The sequence below is a fragment of the Monodelphis domestica genome, chromosome 2 (genome assembly GCF_027887165.1).
Source record: "Monodelphis domestica isolate mMonDom1 chromosome 2, mMonDom1.pri, whole genome shotgun sequence".
In the NCBI taxonomy this organism is placed as follows: Eukaryota; Metazoa; Chordata; class Mammalia; order Didelphimorphia; family Didelphidae; genus Monodelphis; species Monodelphis domestica.
Genome location: NC_077228.1, coordinates 168,391,236 through 168,413,194, shown reverse-complemented (window position 1 = coordinate 168,413,194; position 21,959 = coordinate 168,391,236). Strand labels below are relative to the sequence as shown.

General features: G+C 41.1%; 1 protein-coding gene across 2 annotated transcripts; it reads right to left on the bottom strand.

Moving 5' to 3' along the window:
• Positions 1–131: 131 nt before the first annotated feature.
• On the bottom strand, positions 132–20,421 carry LOC130457181 (uncharacterized). 2 transcript variants are annotated; one of them, XM_056816196.1, is made up of 6 exons: positions 19,244–20,421; positions 11,609–11,721; positions 8,484–8,816; positions 6,849–6,962; positions 6,503–6,632; positions 132–4,812 (listed from the first exon to the last, which is right to left on the bottom strand). In XM_056816196.1, exons 1-6 carry the CDS (start codon positions 19,387–19,389, stop codon positions 4,599–4,601), a joined length of 1,050 nt encoding a protein of 349 aa, XP_056672174.1. In that variant the 5' UTR covers positions 19,390–20,421; the 3' UTR covers positions 132–4,598. The 2 variants fall into 2 exon arrangements, with proteins under 2 accessions (XP_056672174.1, XP_056672173.1); XM_056816195.1 differs by having other exon boundaries at positions 11,609–11,724; positions 19,244–20,334.
• Between the last annotated feature and the right edge of the window lie 1,538 nt (positions 20,422–21,959).

Here is a 21,959-nt window from a genome sequence, read left to right as displayed (position 1 = left end):
TCTTTTTGTTTTTAAGCTAAGTTTTGGAGTCATTGCATGCTTGCAAAAGGGATCCTTCCCGAACCCCAAAGGGTATCCTTCCATGCCCATAACAACCCACTCTCTGGTAAGATACAGGACATTCCTAGAAATTTTAGTTTCCCAGGTGAGAAATTTCTTTATTAGCAGCTATATGCCAAAGGTCATCAGAAATAATGCTTACAAAGCCATTAATTCTCTCCACTTAAAAAGTAAATTAATTATCATTATTCACTGGTCTTTAAACAACAACTTTTCTTGTAATGATTGCACTCTGGAAATTTACCTTAAAAATTCCAAATCAGGTTATAGTTCATGATCCTTTTTACCTCTTAAAAAAACCGAAACTCATCGCATTTTTCCTCCAAACACAAAACTTAGGATTACTAAGAAAGCTTAAAAGTTACCTTTAACTCTGAATACTTCTACTGAGGGAGGCCGGAAAATGGCCAAACTTGAGAAAACAGGAAGGCCTAACAAGCTGACCTGTCAGAACCGTAAATATACCAAATCCTAGCAGGAAGGCCTAATGAGCTGGTCAGCCTTGAGAAACTTGTCAGAACCATAAATATGCCAAACTGCCAGCTGCAGTAGGTACCAGATAAAGGCCAGGAGGACCCCAATAAATATGTCAAACAACAGGCCAGGAAGACCCCAATAATATAGAATTGTCAAAGTTCCAAGAATAGTAGGAAGCCGATAAGAGCCATACATGCAGGCAAAATTCCAAGGATGGTATATAGTAGATAAGGTGCCTACTAAAAGTATAAAAAGCCCAGCCTGTCAGAAGCAACTCGGAACTCTGATGAAAGAGGTTCCCACTGATACACGTATCAGTTCAATAAATGGCCTTTCTCTGCCAGTTTGCATTGTTCCTGGACTTCCATGGTGGTGGGTGAAATCCCGGACCTTAACACTACAATTCCTTTCTTTTCTCTTCTCTTTTTTTTTCCAACTCTTAATTTGCCTTTGGCTCCAAGTTTGCCTTTCTTATGGTTTGCCTCAAACCACTTTGGCCTAAGGCTAAAGCTGCTCCTAAAGAGGAAATTTGTTGGTCAGTTAAAAATGTTCAGGGCTTCCTTACCATTTAAAGCAATTCCTTTTCCCCAATTTCTTATTTACAACATTTATATACAACAACATATATATTATAATATAATTATTATTTCTTGTCATTTACAACCATTCAGTGACCAGTAAGGTCTGTAGTTAACCATCCTAAAATGAAATTTCTTCACTCCAGAACTCACACATACCTTGCTATTTTAAAAAAATTAACAGCTTGGAAAAAAACCATGAAATTATAGCACTCAAATAGCCAGGTTAATACCTAGAATAAAATGCACCTTGTTACCAATATTAACTGCACTTGATACACAATATTTCATACATTAACCATACCAAAACTTTGGAACGAAAAATTAGACCTTAAACTTAAGAATTTCTGGACCTCCTTTTGCCTCCTGATGGATATTCACGTATCATAGTGACATGGGCACTGTACCCCAGAAACCCAGGCCAACTATTATCAGGAAACTCCTTTGCCCTTGCATCCTTGTGACTCTTAACTTAAAAACACCCAATGACCTCCCTAGGGTCCTGAGATGTTTACCCTCTTTTGTCCTCTAGATTTAAGGTGGACAAAGAAATGAATCTTTATGCCTCCAGGCAGACCCCAGTCAGATGACCACCTCACCCCACCAAATGCCTGAGGGACTAACATTCTATAGGTCAAGTCCACACCAGGACATAGCATCTAAAGAGTATATAAACCCCAGAACTGATGTCATCTGGGGGACAGCCTCTCCATCCATGCTGTCCCCATGGGGGAACAGCCTTTCCTTTCATGCTGTCCTCCCAGGGAACTGCTCCCCATCTTGCTGTTCTACCTTGCTATCCTCCTGGCCACTCTCAACATTACTCTCTAAATTAATAAATCTCTTTTTGTTTTTAAGCTAAGTTTTGGAGTCATTGCATGCTTGCAAAAGGTATCCTGCCCGAACCCCAAAGGGTATCCTTCCTGCCCATAACACAGATCACCAGCTCCAGTCTTGCCTCTTCAACTTTTGGGAGGAATTCATTGTTAACACAACTTTCAGACATTATTTGCTAACCTTTAAATCACAAGCATTTGAAATTATTAGTGGTCTCCGCCTAATAAGTACATTAGACATACAATATAAGCAAAAGCCCACAAAATTTTTTGAGAAGAAATCCAGAACTTAAGTTCTTAAGCTTCTATGAGAAGCTTTTTTTTTCAAAACTTTATAACCACTTAAACCTTAAGCCATGGCATCTCAATTCATGAAGAAATTTTCTCTATTTTAATCAACTTACTCAGACTCGCAATTGAACACTCAGGCTCTCACACTCCAACTCAAGCTTCCCATTCAAAACTTTCAGCCAAACTTTCATGCTTCTGAACTGCTCTCCTTGCCCTCACCTTTAGCATAGACACTGTTGCACTCACACAGGCACTAACACACACACCCAAAATCTAATTAAACTCATTGAAAAAATAAATTGAAAAAATATATATTTTTTAAATAATTGAAAAATTTGAAAAAAAAATTAAAAAAAAATTGAAGCCAGGTTAAACTAGACCCCATGTTGTCCAATATGTGTTGGGGCCAGACTCTGCCATCTTCTCATCTTCTCAAACCTTAAAATGGCCATATCATTAGGTGGTTCTTTGGGCTGCTGACTGCCCCCACTGGGCTGCTGACTGCCCCCACCAATTTTTGGGACAACAGACAAGCTGTTACCCATGTCCTATAGCGCCCGGGTGAATATGGACCATGTGGCTGTGTACCCCACAGGTGCTCAACTAAGAATCCCTTAATTAAAGAGCGAGTCACTCCCAAACCAGACGTGTGAGTCCTACCTCGGAGAGAGCCGCTTACCTGGCCCTTGCTATCCAGACTCCTGACCCAACCCCAAACGGGTTGTGTGAGGTCCTCGTTAGCAGGAGGGCTCAGGCAGCAGAGACTTCAGATCTCGGTGGGACCTCCATTAATGTCAAACTATTAAATAGTCAAAATCACTCTTTAATCAAGGGAAAAGGGGTTAGCGCTACTAAGTACGACAACAGAGCTGCTTCCCAAGACTGCACAGAGTCTAGATGCCCTGGTCACTGACCCCTGGGAGTGCCACGGACTCAGGATGGACTCCAAGGAACAAAAGAATTTGGGGAACTTATATACCATTTGGGAAAACCGAGGGGTAGGGAAAGATGATTGACATCACTATGGCTACAAAGAAAATGGGAGTGTTCAAACTACATTGACAAGATACAATCAAGCTTGGGCAAAGAATCATAGCTAGAGGCTAGGGTATAAGAGAAGGGGCTGCTTACAATGGATACTAAAGAATGGTTCCTGCTCAGGTGTGGATCTTCTTGGGAAAGGGTCTGATACAATAGGGGAGACTACCTAAAACAAAGAGGGTCCTTAGCATATGTTTATCTCACCCAACCAGGATTGTCATTTCCCTTCAGGGTAGATTCCCATGGGAACAGGGAACAAGTACAAGCTTTGGGGTCTCCAATCTACAAGCTAGTCCTGAAAATTGGGGTTCATCAGATCTCACTAGGTAATGTCAACATGGAATTTAGGAATCCCAAACTTGTGGCCTAGTGGGATCTGATGAACCCCAATTTTAGATTTAGCTTGTAGATTAGAGATTCCAAAAGCTTGTCCCTTTTCCCTGGTCCCATAGAATCTACCCTGAAGGGAAATGATAATTCTGGTTGGTTGAGATAAGCATATGCTAAGGACTTTCTTTGTTTTAGGTAGTGTCCCCTATTATATTAGAACCTTTCTCAGGAAGGTCAGACCTGGGCATGAACCATCCTTTAGTAACCATTGTAAGCAGCCCCCTTCTCTTGCACCCTAGCTTCTAGCTTGATTGTATCTTATCAGTGTACTTTGAACACTCCCATTTTCCTTGTAGCCATAGTAATGTCAATCATCATTCCCTGCCCCTGGATTTCCAAAGAGTATATAGGTTCCCCAAGTTCTTTTGTTCCTTGGAGTTGTCATCTAGCGTTGTGGCTCTCCCTAGGGATAACATCCCCAGAGTCCAGGGTTTGCACCCTGAAAAGGATGTGGTGCCAACTCTGAGTAAAGGGCCAAATTGGACTTATCCCTATCTTGATTAAAGACTTGGTTTTTCTGACTATTTAATAGTTCTGTATTATTTCCAAGTTAACAGTATCAAGTTTAGGATTCCTAGATTCCATATTGACAGTGCTATAGGTTTGCCACCATGGGTCTAGATTATGCCCCAGCTGAGGAAAAACTTAGCTATGACTTTTTTCTTTTCACCAGCCTCCTTGTATGTTGGGATACCTCCTTCATTGACCCTAAAGTCCCAGTAGCCATGGGGATAATTCTATTAATCTACTATTATCTATTAATTATCTATTAATCTATTAATCCCCAGATAATTCTATTAATCTACTGCAACATTTGAGGAAGGAGGTCCCTTTAGTTAGTCCTAGCATGGATAAAGGGAGGAGAAAGGGTAGCTCTTTCCTTTGGCCAACCATGCAGATTATGAATGGAGGGTCCTGGTTGGTTTCAGTGTGTTTGATTTCCAACAGGGACTGAGGAACCTGAGGAATGGATGGGGGGCAGTAGGCAGTCTGATTGAGACATGTTGACTTTGTACTTCTCAGGTTGGCTCCCTTCAGTCTGTCCAGGGTGACTAGTGTCCAGGAGAGGATCCCGAGAAGAAGAAAGACTTTCCACAGGAGAATTTCCTTCAAGGGTTGGGAGTTCATTTTTACAGGCTCTATTAGGTTAGAAACAGAAATAGGGCACATGAAATGTGAGACAGCTCTGGCTGGTTGGGATGTTGGGTGGGAATTAATCTGGTAACCCCCTCCCATGAAGCTGGGCAGATTCCCAGGATCTCATGTGATCCTCACAACTTAGGTAGTTGGCAGCTTTGAATATATGGGCATCTTACCAGAATTACATCTGGAAAAAAAAAAAGTGAATGTTAAGGGAGGATGTTAAAGGGACAAACTTGTTTTAGGAGATATGATTGCAGTCCCAATTAATTTATATTTTAGGCTTCTTCCATTCCTTTCTTTGCACCAACCTATCTGTAAAGATAACTCTGGCTTTGTCCATATAAGATATGAAGAGAACAGTTCATCCCCAAGTCACTGATTTTATGTATTGAGAGACAGAAAGAGAAAGGAGGGAGAGATAGGGAGGGATGGATGGATGGGGGGAGTGAGTGAGGGTAGAACTGCTGACTCTTCTAGGTCTTCAATGATTGGGAAAGAATAGGGCCCTTCCCATGTAATGGAGTTTCTCTTCTTTTCCAGGCTGTGCTTGGCTTGGTAGGTTGAAGAAGTAGGGGGACGGTTACCACACTGCCCATCTCCCTCTTTCATGCCCTAGGTTTCCCCTTCTTAGAGCTAGTGTCTTCTCTCTGAGATTATCTTTAACTTTCCCTATGTAAATCCTGTTTTGCACACTTGTTCATATATTCTCTCTCCTACTAGGGTGTGTGCTTTTTTGAGTGTGAAAAAAAATGTGTTTGCTTTTTTGTACCTCCAGTTCTTAGCATCATGTTTAGCACCAAATAAGGGGTTAATAAATGTTTGCTGATTGACAGACTATCTCCCTCCATCTCCCATTCTTCCTGTCTTCTCTACTCTTTTTTTCTTACCGTAGCTACTACCCTGGGCCTGACATTCAGGAAAACCTGAGTTGAAATATGGCTCAGACACTTTAATATCTGTGTGACCCTGGGCAAGTCATTTAACCGTTGCTTAAATTTGTTTTCCTCAGTTTCAACAACTGTGATATTGGAATAATAATGCACATAACTCTAAGGGCCATTGTGAGGATCAAATGATACATTATAAAACTCTTAGCTCAAAGCCTGGAATATAGCAGGCACTTTGTCCCTCCCTCTCCTCTTCCTCCCCCTCCGTTCCTCCCTTCCCCCTTCCCTTCCTTCATTCCTCTTTCCCTTTCTTCCTTCCTTCCAATACTATATAATCATTCCAAGGCAGAAGAGCAGCAAAAACTAGGCAATGGAGGTTAAGTGACTTGTCTAGGGTCACATAACTAGGAAGTGTCTGAGGTTATATTTGAATGCAGGACAACCTCTCCTATATCTAGGCCTGGATTTCAATCTACTGAGCCACCCAGCTGCCTCCTGCTTACTTTCTGATTGCTCAAATGCACTGTATCACTGTCCATTTAGAGGATACCCTTTCAGAAAACTGTCAAGGGCTCTCAGGATCAGTTTTTCATTCTCTAAATTAATGCAAATGAATTTAAGGAAGGAAAGACAAAAGAGTAATACTAAGACCAAGAGACAAGATCTTGTTCTTCTCCCTGCATAAATTTGATTGGCTTCATTCTTACCTTTGCTTGTGTGTGTGTGTATGTGTGTGTATATGTGTGTGTGTGTGTGTGTGTGTGTGTGTGTGTGTGTGTGAAGTAACAAATGGTCTTACCTGTATGTTTCCTTAATCTGGAATTCTTGATGTGAAGGGAAATCATTTGGATAAGCTGCCCTTCCCTCCTCTAGTCTTCTCTCATCCTTGAGATTTTGCACTTGTGGCGTTTTTCTTTTTTTGAAAAAGCCTAGAGATGAGAAGAGTCACTGTCAAAGAACAGGCTGGTCATAACCCTTCCAGGAAGCTAGACCACTGAATAGAATATCCTGGGCTCAAGGCCCTCCATCTCTCTTTTCCTCCCCAAAGTAAAACCAGTGTAATTCTCCCCTATCCCCATTGCCCCAGCACTCTCATCCTCCTGGATTTTTCAGGTGACCTAGAAATTTCCAAGAGCAAACTTTACCTTTACACAGCAGGACTCCGATCCCTAGGAGGACAACACAGACTATACCCACTGGGATGCCAATTGAGATCCAGTAATTCTGTGGTTTCATGTTGGATCCTGTAGTCACAGTGCCTAGAAAAATAAGTCAGGACGAACAAGAATCAGTCTGTGACTTGGAAGGTGGATTGAGAACTAGGTGGTAGATGGAGGTAGGCTGAAGGTAGCATGTGGGGTGGGAACAATTAGGGAACAGGGATGGAGACTGGCAGAGATTATACTCTTCGTAGAACTTCCAGGAGATTGAGAAGGAAAGAACTGGGAGAGAAAGAGGGAAAAGAAGGCAAAGGCTTGGGTGGTTTCAAGAGAGGGCATAGAAAAAGAGGGGAGGACCAGAGGAGATATGAATTAATATCAGATTAGAAAGGATTTAGGTATCCTCCAGTGTTTATTCAGCACCTGAACTACTTCCTTAGCATCTCCCCAGGAACCTTCCCTTCTCTCTCAGGTCCTTTACTCTTTCCTCTAGTCCATCCTCTCCATCTCCTCTATCTTCTCTTAGCATCATGGATGCCCTTCAATTGGGGAATGGCTGAACAAATTGTGGTATATGTTGGTGATGGAATACGATTGTGCTCAAAGGAATAATGAAGTGGAGGAGTTCCATGGAGACTGGAACAACCTCCAGGAAGTGATGCAGAGCGAAAGGAGTAGAACCAGGAAAACATTGTACACAGAGACTGATACACTGTGGTACAATCGAATGTAATGGACTTCTCCATTAGTGGCAATGCAGTGATCCTGAACAACTTGGAGTGATTTACGAGAAAGAACACTATCCACATTCAGAGGAAAAACTGTGGGAGTAGAAACACATTAGAAAAAACAACTGCTTAAATGGGTCGAGGGGGATATGATTGGGGATGTAGACTCTAAATGATCATCCTAGTGCAAACATCAACAACATGGAAATACATTCTGATCAGGGACACATGTAATACCCAGAGGAATTGCATGTTGTCTATGGGGATGGGGGGAACGGAGGGAGGGAAAGAATATGATTCTTGTAACTGAGGAATAATGTTCTAAATTGACTAAATGAAATTTACAAAAAAAAGAAAAGAACCAGGGCCCTCATAACATAGTGACAATGTCCCTCCCCCCCATTCGGGAGCCCTTTCAAACCATAGGGTAGGGAAATTTGCCCACAAGAAAGGAATTGGGGTAGGAATGAGTGACTGATTAGCTCAGTGAGACTGACTTCTTTCCAGAGAAAGTCAAGCCGTCTTTTAGTTAGCCCGGTTCATTCACTGGCTTCTGACAGGAAAGTCAAACCAAGGGACAGAAGGGCTTTACTTCTCTAGTTCATTTTGCAGATGAGAAAACTGAGGCAAACAGGGGTAAGTGGCTTGCCTCACTTTCCTTCCTTCAAATAGGTGAAATTGAGAAGGTTTCTCCAGGCTGTTTTCTACCTTCTATCTTACTACAACATAGAACAGCTTCCTTTCTCCTTCTCTTTTCAAAGGACAAAGTTGGAGGCAAGACAGGTTTTGGAAAGCTCTGAATGTGGCAGAGTAGAAGAAGGTTGTTAATAGCTGGGGGGAGGGTGGGCTGAAAACCCATCTGGTTCTCTGCTGGGATGAGAAAGTTTCCTACCAGACACAGTCACGTTGAAGATCTGAGGTTTTATTTCTCCAGTGTTCAACTTGATTTCTACTTCATAGAGACCACTGTCTTCAGAGGTCAGATTCTCAATCTTCAGACAACCCATATCATGTACAGACAGCCTCCCTTTGTATGTGTCCTGGGTGGTAGTCCAGTTTGACTCAGTTTCCCCTGGCTGGATCTTGAACAGGAGTTGATTGTGAGTCTTATCAATCCATTCAATTGACCGAGTCTCATTTCCATAATCTGTGGCTATACAGAGCAGGATAGATTTTCCCACGGTCCCGTTCAGAGAGGATATCTCCACTGCAGAGACAATGGTGCCTGTGTCAGGATAGAAGTGAGACTCATCAGAGTACAGTAAGAGTGGCCATACTCACCTGGGATGGACCAGGGAATCCCATGTCCAAGAACCACTTGCATGTCCCAGAGGCATGTGAGAGTCATGAGTGAATTTGAAGTCATTGACTTCTCCAAACCTGAGCCTTCTCCAGTCTTCATTCCTGTTGAAGGCTGCACCATGCTCCTGATCACCCTGTGAGGTAGGAATAAGCAAGGAATCGGGAAGGAGGTGGCAGAGATTATGCTTTTAGTAGAACTTCCAGGAGATTGAGAAGGAAAAATAGAAAGAGCCAGAGAGCAAAGAAGGAAAGGAGGCTACATGAAAAATATCAAGCAAACTAATGAAAAAAATGTGAAGGATGGTGGCCTTGCAGTACCAGATCTTAAACTGTACAATAAAGCAATAATCATCAAAACAGTTTGGTACTGGCTAAGAAACAGAAGGGGATGGATCAGGGATAAATGAACTCAGCAATCTAGTGTTTGATAAACCCCAAATTTCCAGCTTTTGGGATAAGAACTTATTATTTGACAAAAAGTATGGGGGACACTGAAAAACAGTATGGAAAAAAATTAGGTGTAGATCATTATCTCATACCCTATACCAAGATAAGGTCAAAATGAGTATATGATTTAAACATAAAGAATGATATTATAAGGAGTCAAGAGGACCTAAAATCAAATCTGGTCTCAAACACTTCCAAGCTCTGTGACACTGGAGCTCTGACATAACTCCAATTGTCTATCCCTTCCCCATCTTCTGCCTTCTGGAACCAATTTATCACAGTATTGATTCCAGGATGGAAGGTAAGGGTATATAAAAAAAAATTAAGAACAAGTAGGAGTTTGCCTCTCACATTGATGGATGAGGAAAGAATTCATGATCAAACGATAGGGGTGTGAAATTTATAATTGATTACTGCTTGATTAATGGATGAGTTTTAGTATCCACTGTAATCAATTTCTTGTGCTTAGATTTGGATTCATTTTGTATAGGCCTTGCTAGGAAAGTTTGTAGGAGACTTGATAGGAGATTGTGTTCACAACTGAGACCAGACCTGCCTCTTTAGGGAGACAGAGAAGATAAATGGAGGATGATTCACCTGGTTAGGAGATCTTTTCCCTAACAATAGATTTATCTCTTGTGGGAGGCTTTGGGTTTTGAAATTTCCAGAAGATGTTGACCTGCTCTTCTCCCTGTGGCTGTACATTTTGGCCTCCTCCACTCTAGCAAGTCAGCAGAATGTGACCCCATGCTAGCTTCTAATATAGACCAGTTGCAGTCTTAGTTTAGTTTGCGTCATTGGATCTTAGGTAACCATAAAACCATACAAAAATCTGTTCTGATTGTAAAGTGTGTCTTTGATTACTTAGGGATCATTGATCTCTTTTATTGGCATATGCTAGTATTGTCCATAAATAGATTATTATTTAGTAAATTTTCCTCTTGACAGAGGGGATCACAGAAAACACAAAGAGCAATTTTGCTTAAATATAATGAAAAGGTTTTTCATAAGCAAATCCAATGCAATTGAAATTAGATGGGGATAAAAGCCACGTAGGAAAAGAAGTTTTGTACTTGTGATAAGAATTCCATATCTAAAATATCTAATTGAAAGTTAACTAGAAATATAGAGGGTTTTCTTAAGAGTTTGAGAGAAGGTAGAAGGCTTTTCTTTCATTGATGAAAAGAAAACCACAGGAATGGGGGAGACTAATCTTGAGGAGAAATGTTAAAAAGATGCTAATGAGTGAATTGAAGGATTTAAGCTTATATTTCCAGTGAGGTGAAGAGAAGTGAGTTATTGGTATTCTGAAATGACTTTAGCTATATTCAATCTACTACAACATATATGTATGTACATATACATGTTTTTTATTGTTCATTTGTCAATAAACTAGTAATTTAATATTTAAATCCAGATGAGTGTTATTACTAATGGCAAAGGACAATTCTCTAGTTCATTGAATAATTAAGCTAAAGTATGATGAATTGGAGTGGAGAACTCAAAGCAATTTATTAATGAGAGAGAATGCAATTTATTCATGAGGAATAAATTGTTCAGCATACCCCTAGATCTCCATAGAGCTTGTGATTATGAAAGTGTATATGTAGTAAGGAGTCAAGTGGCAGACTGAGGATGGCTTACTTATGAGTGAGTTTAGTGAGACCCTGATTTATACCTATTACAGAAGTAAATACAGAGAGATGAAAATAGCTGAAGAAGTTACTAATACTCTGAAAGAATTTGTCCAGCAAAGACCACAGTTGAATTCATCAGCATATGGGAATCTAGGAAATAGGAGTTTCTGTGTTTTCCTTAATTGAGACTATAGCTTCCAGACTTTACAGAAGAGAGGAAAGAACATAAAAACACTTAAAGCAAAATTCATGTGGATGCAATAGATTTTGACTCTGTGACATTTCTTCCTTCTCTTTTATAACTATTTCACAACTTCCTTTTATCCAATCAGTTTCAAAGCCTGAAGGATCAAGGCACAGGGAAGAATTTTGTAAAATTTTACCCTTTTGGGTATCTCCATTGAAGAACATCTTTTAGACTAGCTGCCCCAGCCTGATCCCTTCTCTTCAATAGGGTTTAGGTTTTCTATTTGTGAAACAGAAACAAAAAAGTCAGCTCAGTGAGAAGTGAGAAGCTATTGTGAAGACATGCAGACAACAACTGCATTGTAGACCTATTGTTACTACCACCTTCCTCTCCCAACTGGTTGGCCCTCCTCAGTTCATCCATATAGAATCTGGGATCACTTACCTCTCAAAAGCATGGAACCAAGAAACAGCAACCTCAGCATCATGAAGATAACTCCTACTGGGTGCTCATTCTTCTGGATCCCATGAACTTTGGCCATGAGCTGTGGAGGTTCCCTGCTGAAGACAAATATAGGTGTTTGGGCTTGTTCTATGGGACCCTTGCTTTTAGCACTCTTGATCCACCCCTGGCTCATTGTGCACACACTCTGCCCAGAGCAGTGGACTGGGGGCTCCTGTTGCTAGATCACTATGTTTCCTGTCCCAGCTCTTTTCCCATTCTCCTGAATACTTAGTGGACTCCCTGTTGGAGGTATGTTTTCTAGTGTATTTCTTTTCTCTGTTTCATCCTAACATTCAGGAGTATTCCTACTCCAGGTAAGTGAAAGCTCACCCAAGTGATTATATTTAGCAAGTCCAGATTGTAAACCTCAAATTTCCTTAGACTTATAATTGTTGAAAATTTCACCATTGGGATATTTCATACTTGGAAAATTTCTTACTGATAGTCTATTGGAATGGGAACTCCATTGGCATGGGAGGTTCCTTCTCTTCCCTTCTTAAGATTACTTTAGGACAGAAACCCTTTGCTGAACAATGGAAAGGACTTTGACCTATGTTTAAGCATAGAACAGGAATTTCTTTGAGTCTTGATTGATTTTAGAATTGATACAATGGAGATACTCCACCCTATTCAGTCCTAATAGGATTGAGTAAGGGCTGCAGCCTAGATCAAAATTTAATTATTCTAATCTCTACCATACTCAAGTTAACAGGATTTAGAAAGGGCTGTAGCAAAGGAGTATAGATTTAATCATTTGAAAATATGACCTTCAACAGACATGTGCAAAAGCCAGAAACCTCTGGGCGGTCCTGGGTTAAGGGAGAGCCTCCATTGACAGGGAAATTGATGAAGAGTGATTGGTAGATGTGAGGACTGAGGGGAGGCAACTTGGATGGTGTCCTTAAAGATAGGAGGGTCTGGAGACTGGAGGGGGTTAAGTTTTTGGTCGGTGTGGTTCCTGGGCTCTGAGGAAGCTTGCTCTGAAGGAAGCTGAAGGTGGGGGCCTCTGAGACTGTTTCTCCATTTTTGGACACATGAGTAATAGGGACTGATCTCTTTTCTTTGCCCCAGCTATCTAAGGGATTGGGCCTTTTGGCCCAGCCTAAACAGAAGGGGTATTTAAGCCCTATTCCCTTCTCTCCCCTTTCTCTCTCTATATATATCTCTAATTCCTTTCTTGCTCCTATTGTAATTAAACTCCAAAAAAGGCTGACGGCTGACTTGAGTTTTTCATTTAGGAATTACATAGCTGATTCCTTGGCGACCTTAAATTAATATATATCAGTCTTTTAAAGTGATTCCCTTGTAACAAGACCAAGAAGTCAAGAGGAAGTCACTGGTTACCTAACTGTCTTGAATCTCTTGAATCTCTCACAGCCACTTTAATGTGTGGGGTGAAGAAAATTGAACTATATTTGTATAATTAGTAACTAGATGATTCTGGATAGAGAGCCAGGAAGTCCTAAGTTTAAATTTTCCTTATCCATCAATTTCAAAAGGAAATATGGAGTCTGATGTGACTAAAAATCAACTAAAACAAATAATTTGGAGCATTTCCTCACATTTGGCTATTTGTTGTTAGCTTATATTCCTCCCTTTAATAACTTCCTGTTCTTGTCATTGGAAACTTTGTCTATCAATTGGAAAATGTCTTAATCTTATAGGTTTGTATTAGTTTTCTAGGCACATACTTGCAACTGAGAGTGTGGCTCTAAGACTTGAAATCACAAATTTCATTTACTTAAATATTATTGAATCAATTAAGCATTTTTTCCTTAGTTATCAGTGGATGGTTGACTATTAGAAAAATGATGGATGATGGATTATTTGAAACAATAATATGACCACTAAAGCAAGGAGTTGATATTCTAGAACTCAAAGAAGGAAAAACTATTGGGAAGACAAGAGTATAAATCTCTTGTCTTACTCTTAATTAGATGAAAATGGCAGGTATTTTGTTTTTAGTCAAGATCCTTAGCTTGGGGAAATCTTAGGAAATTAAAAGGTAGAGCCTTTCTAAATATTTGATATTCCAAGGTCTTGGATTGTCTCTGGGAGACAGCACTGGAATTTTTTTCTAAAAGGAGTATGTAGTCAAAAAAAGTCTTGAGGCCACCACTATTGGTTCTGTAAGGGTTAAACGATAGGCATTTGACAAAAGTGAGAGCAGTTTAATAAAACACTTAGTTTAATTTGAGAAGAAGTACAGATAGAAAATAGAGGAGGAAAGAGAGATTATTATTCTAATACCCTATGACTATATCTAAATTCCTAATACTAACTAAAATTTCTAAAACCCTACTTCTAACTGTCTTCTGAGGACAGGTTCTTCTTGCCTGTCCAGATCAGGCCTATCTAAATTACTCTATCTAAAACTGATTCACTAACAACACTAATAAATCAACAGCCACCAGCAACGACCTCCTTAAATAAGGTTTTATTCTCCAATTGTTAGTAGTAAAATGCCAGTAGCAGAGACATGTCCTGTTTTCTCCAGATCCAAAGGCAAAAGACCTAACTGCCAACTGATTCCTTCCTTATCCCTCCCCTCATCTTCTTGGTAAGGGAATCTTCAGCTCTGGCTCACTGACTTCTGTCAGCTCTGCTCCACCTAGAAATCCCCTTCTCCTGCCTCTTAAAGAGACAGAGGGAGAGATTAAGAAAATCTCTTTAACAGTTCTCAATGTGTGGTTTGGGCTCTCCTGAAACTTCCAGGGAAGTCAAAACTATTTTCATAAAAATATTAAGATGTTGAAATGTTGAAAATAAATAGTTGAACAAGGGTAGAGGGCAGGTCCAGAGACAGGAGGTCCTCCAAATCTGGCCTCAGACAGTTCTAACTGTGTGATCCTAGGCAAATTGCTCAACTCCTATTGTCTAGCTATGCCTTACCACTTTCTGCCTTGGAAATACACAGTATTGATTGTAAGGCAGAAGGCAAAAGCTTAAAAAAAATGAGAGACTTTTCATGAAGAGAGAGCAACGTGTAATTATTTGTAATGTAAAAATAAAACATATCAATAGGGATTGAATAGTTTTAGAAAATGATTCTCCAAGAGTGTGACCCCAATGATTATTGTTCAGCTTTGTGTGAATTAAATATCTAAGAGACTACCAGATCCCAGAAGTCTTAGGTAATAGGGGTCACAGAGTAATGTGCCTTAATTTGTCAGCATGGCAGGAGAGATTTCTGACTAGCAGAAATCAGGGGATGTGACCTGTGGGGACTGAGGTTAAACCTTGGCCACTTGGAGGATCTTCAGGGAGGGCTTAAGCTGAGCTTGGAAAGCTAGTTTGTGGCTTGCTCTCTGCCATTCTTTGGGTTTGTGAAAGAAGCCCTCTCAGTCGTTGAGGAACTTATCTATGTTGTAAGCTATCTCTGGTAAGCAGTGTAGCAGGGACCATGACTGGCTGGGAATCTGGAATCTCAGTCTCCTGGGCTACAGTCCCTTCCTGAACTCAAGCCAGCCCATTGGCTGGCCTTAATTTGTCCAGGCCAACTATGTTGGTAGCTGGGCCTCCTGGCCCTAAATATGAAATGGACCACAGCCCATAGAGGATCTACAATCTGATGGAGCAGAAATAATTTGGCTGGGGTTTTAAAAAATTAGGCTGGAAACTTTATTCTTCTCTTACTTTCTCTTTACTAACAAAAAAATATAAATTTATTTATTTATTTTTATTTGGTCATTTCCAAACATTATTCATTGGAAACAAAAATAATTTTCTTTCCTTCTCTCCCCACCCTCCCACCACCTCTCCCAAAGTCCACGCACAGTTCCACTGGGTATCACATGTGTTCTTGATTCAAATCCATTTCCATGTTGTTGGTATTTGCATTACAGTGTTCATTTAGAGTCTCTCCTCAGTCATATCCCCTTCACCCCTGTAGTCAAGCAGTTGCTTTTCATGGGTGTTTTTAGTCCCACAGTTTATCTTCTGCTTGTGGATAGTGTTTTTTAGATCCCAACAGATTGTTCAGGGACACTGCATTGCCATTAATGGAGAAGTCCATCACCTTCGATTGTACCACAATGTGTCAGTTTCTTTGTACAATGTTTTCCTGGTTCTGCTCCTTTCACTCTGCATCACTTCCTGGAGGTTGTTCCAGTCTCCATGGAATTCCTCCACTTTATTATTCCTTTTAGCACAATAGTATTCCATCACCAACATTTATCACAATTTGTTCAGCCATTCCCCAATTGATGGGCATCCCCTCATTTTCCAATTTTTGGCCACCACAAAGAGTGCAGCTATGAATATTCTTGTCTTTTGAACAGTCCCCCTTGTTCCCACCCTTATTTTACTTCCCTTTCTACCCCCTCCCTATTTATCCCCCCCTTATTTTCCCTGTAGTCTTTCTAAAGTTAACAGCCCCCCTCTCCCTCTCTTGTACTGCTTCCCTCCCCACCAGACCGTTTGTTACCCTTCTACTCCCCTATAGGGTGCAAATCTATTCTATGCCCCCAATGGATTGGATTGTTTTTCCCTCTTTGAGTCACTTTCAAAGTACATAAAAGTTGAGTATTTCCTGTTTCCGACCTCTTTACCCTTCCAGTATATTGATGTTCCCCCCCCTCCCACCATGAGCTTCTTTATGACATATAAATTTGCCCCCATTTGTTTCTTTTCCCATTTCTTTTAATATTAAACTATTTTTAAGCTCTAGTTATATGTATATACATACTCATGCGTATGTATTTTTGCATGCATATATCTATATACCTATTTGTCTTGTCCTTTCATCCTATACAGTTTGTTGCTGTTCCCTCTAAAGTATACTTCTTTTTGCTGCCCAGGTAATAACAACAGTTTTTAAGAGTTACCAATGACCTTCTTCTATTTTGTTGAAAGACCATACTTTCCCCTGAAAGAATATAGTCAGTTTTGCTGGGTAGTTGATTCTTGGTTGTAGACCTAGTTCCCTTGCTTTCCGGAATATCGTATTCCATGCCTTTCTTTTTTTCAGTGTGGATGCGGCCAGATCCTGAGTTATCCTCACTGTGGTTCCTTAGTATCTGAATGACTTCTTGGCAGCTTGTAATATCTTTTCTTTGGTCTGATAGTTCTTGAATTTGGCTATAACATTCCTGGGTGTTGTCAGTTGGGGATTAAGTACAGGAGGTGATCTGTGGATTCTCTCAATCTCCACTTTTCCCTCTTGTTCAAGGATTTCGGGGCAGTTTTCTTTAATAATTTCCTGTAATATAATGTCCAGGCTTTTTCTTTTGTCATGGTCTTCTGGTAGGTCAATAATTCTAAAATTGTCTCTCCTTGAACGATTTTCTAAATCCTCTGTTTTGTGAATGAGATGCTTCATATTTTCCTCAATTTTTTCATTCTTTTGGTTTTGTTTTATAGTGTCCTGCTGCCTTGTGAGGTCAAATGATTCTAGTTGTTATATTCTGGTTCTTAAAAACTGTATTTCATCCTTAGTTTTTTGGTCGTCCTTTTCCTTTTGGTCAGATTTTCTTTGGAGGTCATCTTTCATCTTCTTCACCTCATCTTTCATCTCCTTTGCATCATTTCCCATCTGGTTGATTTTGGCTTTTAAGACACTATTTTCTGTTTCCAGATGACTTATCTTAGTTTTTAAGTTCCTTTCCCAATTGTCTTCAGCCTCTCTTAATTGTGTTTTGAATTGCATTTTGAGTTTTTCCAAAGCCTGTATCCAATTCGCTGGGATTTCTGATTTTTTCTTTGCTGATCCCTCTCCCTCTGTTTCATTTGCTCTTTGCTCATTACCTGTGCAGAAGCTGTCTATTGTAATTTCTTTCTTCTTTTTCTGCTGTTTGCTCGAGTTTACCCCTTTTTTGCTCCCCATATTTGTCTGTGCTCTTGCTCCTCTCATTTTGTTTTGGTTTTGGGGCTGTCAGTCTCCCCTCTTGGAGCTTTGTCAGATCTCTTGGTACAGTCTCTAGGGGAGGAATGTTAGCTTCTCTAACCTCTGGAGGCTTTTGATTGGATTGAGTTCAAGTGGGTTGGGCTGTATGAGGTATGAAGCTCTGAGGCTCTGAAGACTCCTGAAAGGCTGGGCCACCCAGGCTCTCTCCAGTTCTCTCCAGCTGCTTCTCTGCTGTCCTCAAGTGCCTTTGCCCACCTCCCTAAACTCTGAGGAGTTCTGATTGAATTAGGTTGAACTGGATTGATCTGGTTGTGCCCCGAGGCAACCGAAACTGGAGCCCGATGGAGGGACCCAGCCACTGCCAGTCTCTCCCTGGCTTCCTCCCTGCTGTCCAAGCTGGATGCTCCGAGCCCGGCGCCCCACTGCTCAAAAGGTAGACCCTCCAAACCAGCACCTTTGCCCGCTCAGAGGTTCCCACTGCTGCTGGGGGCTCAGCCCTCTGGGTTGTGGGGGAGGGTTCCTGGGACCTTCGCTCTGCCTTCCCCTTAGCCCTGAGTATTCTCGGATTCTGGCTTTTGGGGGGGGCGTACCTTTTGATTTGAGTCCAGAAGGAGGGTTCCCCGCTTCTGTCCTTTTGTTCAGGTTGGGTTTCCGCGCCCTAGGAGCATTCAGCCTGTATCGGTAAGGAAGGGTCTTTAACGAGGTCTGAACTTTTGCTGCTTGCTAAGCTGCCATCTTCTACATATAAATTTAGTATAAAGTCTCCAAAGATTAATTTGTTTTTTAAACCCTTACCTTCCATCTTGGAGTCAATACTGTGTATTGGCTCCAAGGCAGAAGAGTGGTAAGGGATAGGTAATGGGAGTGAAATGACTTGCCCGGGGTCACACAGCTGCGAATTGTCTGAGGTCACATTTGAACTTAAGACCTCCCATCTCTAGCCCTGACTCACAATCCACTGAGCTACCCAGCTGGCCCCATCCAAGATTAATTTTTATCCCTAACAGTTTACTGGAGCTGTGGTGCATGGATAAACTAGGGATAGGTTGAAAAAGACTTCAAAGAAGGAACGAAGAATGCTTTAACTTGGACTCGAACATAGTCCCAGAAGATAGCAGGCTCCTGAGAGGCAGAGCATTCCATGAAGCGGAAACTGTAGAGGCAGAATGCCAGGAAGGATAAGGAGGCAGAAGGGGAGCCAACCATGCCCTGCAGGAAGGAGTGGTAAAATGATTTGCCTGTGGTGACACAGATTTTAAGTAGCAAACGGTGTAGTTTCATAGCCAGGACTCTTTCTTCTGTTTACCAATCAATGACCAAAACAGCAATAGGAAAGGTGGGGGTGGAAAAGTTGTACCACAGAACCATAAAGTTTTTTGGACCTGGAAGACCAGAAACTTCAAACAATAGTTAGCAGCTAACTATTGAATGACAGAAATTCTCAGTCACTGAACACCTTGATTTCCCCAGGGAGGAAAACACTTTCTGATCCTGATACTAGAAAATGACCGCAGTCTTCTACCTTTTCGCACTCTGCTCACTGTAGTTTTCCTCTCAGTTTCTCATTGGCTACAATGCTTTGGGCTTCTTTCTAAGGTTGGCAGTGGCAGATCTACCTCTTTCTCAGGGGCAGCAAGAGCAAAGTGCTGGGAGGACTGTCCAAATCTTCTTTCCAAATTGTCCTGGCACTATTTCGCAGCACCCGGATCCTCCCCGAGCCCCAGACTCACCACTTTGGCAGGCAGAAAGGACCTCTTGACACCCGGGAGCTCAAATTCCTCCTGGTAGCGCCCAGAGTGGGAGCTACACAGCCTCCTCCAGCCTTCAGTTTCCAGTCTCCTCCAGTTCTGAGCTCCCACGTGCCTGTCTGTTCCATTAGCAAGAAAGGCCTCCCTATCCCTCAAGCCGGCCCAGGCTCCCGCCCACAAAGCTGCTGGGAGGAAACACTCCTGAGCCTCCTTGACAACCCCAGTAACCTGGTTTGTCGGGGCTCCGCAACTACTTCACCATTCGCTGATGCAACTGAGCCGGGTGGACGGGACAGCTCAACTCTTATCTCTCCTTACAAACTTCCTTTTTTCTTCAGCTGAATCCTTTCAATCGTTTCAAGAGCCTAGACTCGTCAGCTGAGTCAGCGATTGAGAAAGAGCCCAGAAAGGGATGGGGGTACTGAAAGGGGCCGGCACCAACACCGCCCTTCCGTGCTTCTCCCTCCTCCCACCTGATGCACAGGGCAGAGAACACAACGAACTTTTCTTTCCCAAGGCTTTTGTTTTTAATTATTTTTTTTTCAGATGATTTGACGTCCCTCTCTGTCTCTGTTCCAGGAGATAGAAATAGAGACAGAACCGGTCAAACACTCCCCCTTCTTTCAAACCTTCCATCCTCTTCTGTAGCCAAGCCTTGACTCACCGCTTAGTCATCTATTTCTGCAGAAAAAGTTCCCATAGAGTTTGGCTCCAAGGGAGGGAACTCTGACCTGTCCCTCCACTCCAGCTCTCCTGACTCTTCTAAGGCGAGGGGATTTTCTTTTCTTTTCTTTTTTAAAATCTTTTTTTTCCTCCTCAGATTACCTAGGTACAATGTTCAATAATCCTTTCCTGACATTTTGCTATCCATGTTCTCTTTCTCTCTTCCTCCCACCCCACCACTCTGTCTTCTCTAAGACTGAAGGTAACCTGATATAGGTTGTACGTGTGTTAATATACACCACGTATTTCCATGTTGCCTCATGTTGCATCATACTAGACAAAAATTCATGGAAAAAATAAAGCGAAGAATGGCGTTCTTAAATTTGCATTCAGACTGTAGGTTTCTTCTATATCACCTTTTTCCTTACTGGTTTCTGAGAGTTGTGTTAGATCCTTGCGTTGTTGATAACTGTCATTCTCTTGATCCTCATACTTTATTGCTGTCACCGTGTACAGCATTCTTCCATTTCTGGCCACCGTACTTTGTATCACTTCAGATAAGTTTTCCCAGGTGTGTGTGTGTGTGTGACCATCTTGTTTGTCATTCTTATGGTGCTATAGCATTTTATTGCAACCATACAATTTGTTCAGGCATTCCCCTTCAGCTCTTTGCCACCACAAAAAGGGGTGATATATATATATATATATATATATATTTTTTTTTTTCTACAAATGGGTCTTCTCTTCCTTTCTTTGATCTCTTTGGGATACTGTAAGGGAAAATGAAAGAAAGCAAGACTTTTGCAAAAGTGGCCAAAGGCAAAAGAGTCAGTTAGAGTTTTGGCCTAAGCCTGTAGAGTTGTATTCTTTGGGAATATACCACCACCACCAAGTCTACAACGCCTTCTATCCATCTTGTTTACCTATTTCAATACAGACCCAGATGTGCTATTGATAAGTCAAAGGATATACACACTTTGGTGACTCTTTGGGCATGGTCTAGACTGCTCTCCAGAATCTTTAGATAGGTTCTCTGCTTAACCAACAATTTTCCCACACACCCATATAAAAATGGACACTTGAATCCAGGACTTCAATCCCCAGAAGTCCTTGCTCCACTTCCCCAGAATGCTTTGTAATCTCACTGAATTCTCACCTGGGCCAAGAGCAAATGATTATTGAAAGGGTCTCCAGCTTAGGTGGGGGCTCTCTTTTCTTTCTGCTTCTGCTTCTAAGCACACGGCTCTCCACCTAGCAGGCAAGATGTGAGTGGTTGTGAATAGGCTCTTTGGGCCTAGATACTCCTCTCTTGTTTGTATTTTCTTTATATTTTAATCTTCAATAAACCTCTAAAAATATAATACTCCTTGCAGAGAGAAACTAACTTCTACCTGCCTCAGTTTCCCCCAATATTTAATCTTTACACCCTCCAACATTTATCATTTTCCTTTTTTTGTCATATTAGATAGTCTGACTGGTTTGAAGTGGTACCTTAGAGTTGTTTTAATTTGAATTTCTCTAATGAATAGTGATTTCAAGCATTTTTCTTATGTTTAAATATAGCTTAGTTTTATTATCTGAGAATTTCCTATTCATACCCTTTGACTATTTGTCAGTTGGGGAATGCTTTGTATTCTTATAAATTTGACTGAGTTCTCTATATATTTGAGAAATGAGGCCATTGTCAGAGACACTTGCTATAAAAATTTCCCCTAGTTTTTCTTCTCTTCTAACCTTGATTACATTGGTTTTGTTTGTGCAAAAACTTTTAAATTTAATATAATCAAAGTTTCTTACTTTACATATCATAATGTTCATTGTGTCTTGTTTGGGCACAAATTCTTCCCTTATCCATATATCTGACAGGTATTCTATGCTCCTCTAATTTATTTATGGTTTTGCTCTTTATTTTCAAATCATGTATCCATTTTTAACTTTACTTTGGTATATGATATGAGGTGTTGATCTGTGCCTAATTTCTGCTGTACTGTTTTCCAGTTTTCTCAGCAGTTTTTGTCAAATAGTGAGTTCTTCC